Source organism: Morus notabilis, unplaced genomic scaffold (genome assembly GCF_000414095.1).
Source record: "Morus notabilis unplaced genomic scaffold, ASM41409v2 Scaffold1108, whole genome shotgun sequence".
Classification (NCBI taxonomy): Eukaryota; Viridiplantae; Streptophyta; class Magnoliopsida; order Rosales; family Moraceae; genus Morus; species Morus notabilis.
In genome coordinates, this window is record NW_010361440.1 from 30,968 (window position 1) to 37,576 (window position 6,609).

The window sequence follows — 6,609 nt, forward strand, 5'->3', positions numbered from 1 at the left end:
ACATATATATATATATATATATATATATATATATATATATATTCTAGGAAGAGATGGTACCTTTTTAAGAAAGTCAACATTCTTAATCTCAGCTTTAGAAGAATATTTGATAATCTCTTCAAAAGATGGCTTCAGACTGAACCTCTGATCTAGCCAAGCACCATTGACAAAGGATAAAAGGGGACCCCGAGTGAGGTTCTCTTGAGTTGCATCATCTGGAGATGTCAAACTGATAATTTGTGAAGACAAAAGATTTAGATCATTGACACTAGTTGATCTCAAAAACAATAAAGGTTGTTCCAAGGTATGCCCTTTTGACCCTGCAGTTATTAGGCTTAATATAACATGTAATGACAAAGGAGACGCAACAAATTTAGAGCCTTTTCCTGCTTCCTTTTCTAAAATTTGGTTCGCCAAGTGCAAACAGAAGTGGGTGTTGAAAACTTTGGGTGTTGAAGTCTCCATTGTCACTAGAAAAGCTTCTTGGGTTTTTTTTTTCATTTTTTTTTATTTTGCAAATAAATACTTGTGAATTTGATTGTCTTGCTTACATATAGGAGAAAGGAGTTTACAAGGACCCGTCCATACATGCCTTGTCTTTTCCTTTCTGAGCTGTAACACAACTGTGATTTGCTTCTATTTCGCACACTCGCTTACATGGGATGAATCGATGAGAGGAGACTCTTGCAGGCCTAATAAAAATTTCTGCATTTCATTAATTCTAATCTAAATCAAAGTGGAAAAGAGACAAGTTGCTCTGCAATTATTTTGTAGTTAGTTTAATTTGCTATCTTAAATCATTCCTTTAAGAAATTGCCGCGGTTAACAAAACTTAGAATAAAGTTCAAATATGCCGTTTCTGTGTTTTCCAATGTTAAACCACTTTGATTCGGACAACATGTAGAATTCGGCAACGACAATGAAGCTCAACCTTTAACAGGAATGAACTTGAAGTATAGGGCAATGTATATTCATTTCATTCAAATATACACAACAATTATCCATACAAGCAAAAACCTTATATTTTTTTCTTGTTTCTCTTTAAATCCCCCCCTCTTTAGTTTGGGTACAATCAAGACTGTAAAAACAAGGTATTGCATCGGTTTCAGTATGTTCTCATATTTCTAGAGTATTATCTATATGCTTTTCAAAATGAAATCTTGACGAAGACCAAGATGTGCAAAACTAATATGTAGAGTACAAAGGCTGATCTAAGCAACACAAGCCTTTGCTGACTCTCACTTCGGCCACCACTGGAATAAGGAGCCTTCTGATGAGGTTCAACAATGTAATCAGAAGCAGCAGACCCCTTGTCAAATGTGCTTCGTGCAAACCGATTTCTAGCTGTATTTGCCTCTGCATTGGTGCTTTCAAGCCTCCTCCACAACCCTTTTAATCTCTCTAATTCCATCTCTTTTATATGAATTTCATTGACCAGGCCTTCTGCTTGCGCCTGCAAATAAAATGAAGAAGGAAGAAAATCGCTCCTAGATTTAGCAATGGATACATCAAAGTTGATTCCAACTATAGATCTTCAAATAGTGTTGGAAAGTCTCCACAAACTAACCTGTTTTACAGCTAGTTGCTCAATGAGGCTGTGAAGCTGTTTATCCAATATCTTCTCCCTTTGTGCTGCAAAATGGAAAGTGTTTCACAACTCTGGAAGATTTCCAGTCTAAACAGTGGTAGCATAAAGTACAACGATTTATAAAAATACCTGGGGAGGGCTGCTTGAGAGCGTTTTCTTGAACTTGGGACCATTTTTTCTCTAAATTATGAACTATTGCTTCCATTGAACTCTAAGAGGAAGAAAATAGTTAGTTGAAGATAAGAAAATACTGGAACAAGGAGTTAATAATGATATATAGAAAAAAGGAAAAAAAAAAAAAAAAGAAAAGAAAAGAAAAGAGAGAGAGAGAGAGAAGAACTGCAAGATTGAAAGAAAAGAAGCAAACCAATTCCTTCTTCTTCTTCTCTAACTCATCTAGTTTTGCGAAGTTCGGGTCGCCTGTATCTTGTCCAGTTTCAAATGCTTTTGTGGATTCACCAGCTGATTCCTCCGTGCTGCCAGATTGACTGGAATCCGATGCAGTTTCTGCATTTTCCAGCTCCACTCTCAAATTCTTTTCAGCCTCCTCCATCTCCTGACAAGACTCAATAAACCAAAAGAACTTCAAAATGGCTCCATCAACCACTTGAAACCCATCATATGGATCTCAAATTTTCCACTACATCACCCTCTAAACTTTCAGCAAAACAGGGCTGGGGTATGGAAAGTTCAGAAACTTCTTTATGTCGATGAATTAACAGACGCCAGCTTATATAGTTAAAATTAATACGTACAAAGACACATGGTTAATCTTTTTTCTAGAATGGCATTCAAATTTCCGAATTGCATGTAATATGGAGAGAAAAAAAAAAAAGAACTTTTGTGCTCACCTCTAATTTCCTCCTAAGTAAATCAGCTTCCTGTATCTTCTCCTGTATCTTACTCTCACAACTTGATATAGCCTTTTCATAAGCAGGATTTTCTTCTTGCAGAGTCACCTCTCTTAGTTGGGCCTGGTATATATATTCATATAATTGACCTATTAGATTGAGAGGATTAACCTTTGAAATAATCACAAAATCACGCACCAGAAACACCGAAATACGGACTAATATGATGCATAAAACGGTTAATACTGGTCATTTCATGAAAAAAAATTAATTAAATTGAATAAATCCCTAGAAATTCGAAGAAGGAACATTTGGAAGAAGCTAACCTGTTCGCGAGTGGCGGAGTGAGCGTTCAATTGGAGAGCGAGGGCGGCGTTGGAAGCGAGGGAGTGAGCGTGGAGGTGAGGAAGGCGTTGGGAGATGTCCTGTGGAGGCAGTCTCAGCCGTAGATCTTGGATCGAACGGCTCAGAGAAGCTGCTTTCTGATCCAATTCGCGGACGTAATTCTGCTGATCCGGAGTGAACACGACCGGGATCGGATTCGAATCTCCTTCTAAGTTGCCTTGCCCGCCACCGCCGACGACGTCCGCCGCCCATGCTAGTAATCCCGCCATCTCTCTCTCTCTCTCTCTGATGTCGTGAGAACTGAGAACAAACTGAACCCGTAACCAGGAGAGAAAATTTGACAAAAGAGACGAGAAGAAAACAGGAATTGGGGATCTACATTATTTTTTTATAATAAAAAAACTTAAACATGTATTTTACGTGTCAAAAAATGGACCCCATTTTTATTTATGTGTATATACAAAGATCATTTCAAAAAAACTTCTCTCCCTCTCTCGGAACTGAACAAGACTAACCGACCGCAAAAAACACTCTCACTTTTTCTTCTTTCTCGCCGACCGACCAGATCACGACCGTCACTCCCATTTTTTCTTCTCTCTCGCCAACCGACCCACCCAAAGAACTTCCCATTTTTTATTCTCTCTCGCGACCGACCACGACCGAACGAACGCCGACCAGACCTCAGTTAAAAGAATCTGTATAAATTCGGTCTTTTCATTAACTATGTGTTAAATAGTTAAAAGAATACGTATAAATTAGAGATCAAAATTAGAAACAACGAAAATTTAGGAGTCATTTGTGAAAATTAACTTTTATTTTTTGTATTGTTTTAGTTACTAAAGTCTTGTTCATTTCATCAATTTAATTTTTCAATTTTATGTTTTTACAGTTAAAAGTTCTCAGAATATGTTAAATCTAACTTTCTCTGTTACAGTTAAAAGCTCTCAGAAAATATTACATCTCAACTCGAATTAAAAACTCAAATCTGCGAAACGAATGAGACTTAAGCCTTAAATATTTCTAATTTTGATTCTTAATTTTCATATATTCTGTCAAATATTTAACACCTACCTAATGAAAAAGACCGAAATTGAAGCATAGTAAAACCTCAAGTACGAACTATTAGACGTTTTAAAAGTCAAAAACTAAAATGTGATTGAAGATAAATCTCAGAGACAATTTGTGAAATTAATCTTAAATTATTATATATTTCTTATCTTAATATGAATGTAATTAAGTTAATCTAATAGTTTAAGATTGTAATGACTGAGAAAATTCCAGACCTTAAATAATACAATTCATGTATTTTTAAGCCAAGGATTTTCTTAGAAAATATTATGTTATATTGTGAATGGAGGATTTATGGAATTAATATATGTATTCCTAAATTCTATAGCAAATTTCATGTTAAGTTCATGTTTCGATCAAGTAAATTCGATCGATAAATTCTCACCGTAATTTTTGGCGGAATAATTTTCAGTACAAGTATAGTTTGAGAATCTTAATTTCAAGAATCTCTAAGCACAGCACGATGTTAGCGGCGTATAAAAAAAAACGCACTGGCATTTTAAAAGAAGAAAAAAATCCTTAATTGCTAGACAGTTAGGTTAAAGTCACAAGATAAATACCTATAGTAGATGGATACAATATGAGCTCGGGAGTTGACACTGTCAGAAACGTCATTCTTGGGATAGAATACAGAAAATTAAAATTTAGAATTTGTTCAGTCTAAAATTAATTTCAAGACTTGAAACAGTTTGAAATATTACGCGAGTAAGAATATAAAACAATATTGAATTATTCAGAAATTGATATTGGACTGTAAGTAGTAGATTAACTTACGTGAGCTAAACTAATTACCTCTAATCTGTATAAATTTAATCTGTTTAGAGGAAATAATTGAGGATAAGATCAGGCACGTAATCTTGCCTTAATCAGATACTTTATATAGTGAAATTTTTAGGGTTCTTGCACTTTCTTTCTCTTATTCTCGCTCATTCTCTCTCTCCTCTCACGTTCTCTCTCACACAAACCATCAATGGCCAAATACTCAAGTTAAGATTCCGACCTCCATTTTTGACACCGCCGGTGTCAATAGAAAGATCTCGACGAGCTGAGTTCAACGACATGCGGCACGACCTCCAACCCCGCCGGAATCAGCCGCAATCGCCGGCGGAAGTTCCGAAATTCCCATTTCTTCCCGTCGTGATATCTCCAGAATCACCGCCGCTGCCGCCGTCGTTTTTCTCTCTCTAGGCCGTCGTGGATGTCACCGCCCCCACCAATCAACTCAGAAGCCGACGTCCAGTAGATCCCGACCAGCAGCCACCATCGCCGTCGCAGTTTGGCCGGAAAACGGAGCCACTACCGTCGTCCGTGGAGGGAAGAGGTGGTTCCGACGATCTAACCGTTGGATCGTAGTGAATTTGGTGTCACAACACTCAGAAGGAAACGGGTAAGAAAACCCCTCATCCAATTTTAAGAATTGATGACCGGAATTGTGAGATTTGAGTCGTCGGATTTTACCGACGTTGCCGGTCCCGATAGGTACTGTTACAGGCCGAATGGTGTGAAATTGACCGCACCAATGGACTCAGAAGGGTCAAGTTATGGGGGGTAGGACCCAAGTCCACCGCGATAAAACTCTCCGGGAGCCGCCGCCGCCGCCATATTCCGGCGAAGTGTCATTTCTCAGGCTATCGACATCCGTTTGATGATCCGAGACCATATCCCGACTCGTTTCGACGTGCTGAACGAAATGGTGACGTCCGTTCAACCAAATTCAATTCTAATAAGAATGGTCTAGTACTGATTGCACGCGGATCGAGGTGGTTCAGACTAAACATGTGAAGATCAGAATCGAGTGTTTAAAGCTACGATGTTCCTCAAGGATCATTCATAGTACTTGCAGCTTTTCCCAAAATTAGTTTTGAGGAATACGCAGGAGGACACGACAAGCGAGATACTATCAGAACCGCTTAGCTCGGAATCCAGGCAAGTACAAACCTTGCTTACAGTTTAATTAAGATAGTCATATAAAGCGTATGATTTTCACGAAATACGTAAATTATGAGATTCATGAATTAGGTTTATGTTTATGTTAAACGTCATATATAGTTTTTCAATAAAACTTAACGGTTTTCAAATAAGCATGTAAGCGAAAATCGTAAAGAAACGATACGCTAGACCCTTAATTTTACAACGGTAAATATGGACCTTAACACTATTACGAGCCCGTCAAGTGAGGTAAAGTACAGTTTATTAAAAGTGTATTATGAATGATTTATTAAAACTAATTAATTAAATTATCTAAAACTTAGAATATGGTTAAGGAAGTTAATTAATTACTAAGATTAATTAACTAACTTATGTATACTTAGTATATGAATAAAAGGGTTAATTAATTACCAAAATTAGTTAACTAAATTATTAGACTTATTATAAGGATAAGATAATTAATGAATTATCAATTTAGCACAAATTTGTAATGACAATTAAGGAAAATAAGATTTTGAGGATTTAATAAATTGATCCTTATAGTAAATTATCCTTCAATAAAATCAAGTAAATTAAGTATTGTAAGGGTTAGATTTCCTTCAATAAAATCAAGTAAATTAAGTATTGTAAAGGGTTAGATTTCCTTCATAAAATCAAGTAAATTAAGTAAAGGGTTAGATTTCCTTCATAAGTTGCTAAAATAAAATAGCAAATGACAGATAATTTCACACTCTCAATGGGTGTTCATTTTCAGAAGTAAGCAAGTAAGAGAATAGGCTGTTTGGCGAAGAATGGATTCCAGCTCTGTAAATCAAGTAAGTAGGAATC

General features: G+C 36.5%; 2 protein-coding genes across 5 annotated transcripts in view; both read right to left on the reverse strand.

The window, feature by feature from the left end:
- LOC21392471 (serpin-ZX) overlaps window positions 1-465 on the reverse strand; it is an 857-nt gene extending 392 nt beyond the window's left edge. Inside the window, exon 1 of the mRNA XM_010099518.1 lies at window positions 61-465. Coding sequence (XP_010097820.1) covers window positions 61-465 — 405 coding nt within the window. The remainder of the gene's footprint in view (window positions 1-60) is intronic.
- Window positions 466-894: 429 nt separating this feature from the next.
- Window positions 895-3,173, reverse strand: LOC21392472 (myosin heavy chain, non-muscle). 4 transcript variants are annotated; one of them, XM_024166541.1, is made up of 6 exons: window positions 2,766-3,173; window positions 2,440-2,588; window positions 1,956-2,153; window positions 1,718-1,799; window positions 1,568-1,632; window positions 895-1,453 (listed from the first exon to the last, which is right to left on the reverse strand). In XM_024166541.1, the coding sequence occupies exons 1-6, from the start codon at window positions 3,034-3,036 to the stop codon at window positions 1,148-1,150; spliced, it is 1,071 nt and encodes a 356-aa protein (XP_024022309.1). In that variant the 5' UTR covers window positions 3,037-3,173; the 3' UTR covers window positions 895-1,147. The 4 variants fall into 4 exon arrangements, with proteins under 4 accessions (XP_024022309.1, XP_024022311.1, XP_010097821.1 ...); XM_024166543.1 differs by having other exon boundaries at window positions 2,440-2,562; window positions 2,766-3,172; XM_010099519.2 differs by having other exon boundaries at window positions 1,956-2,144; window positions 2,440-2,562; window positions 2,766-3,171.
- Between the last annotated feature and the right edge of the window lie 3,436 nt (window positions 3,174-6,609).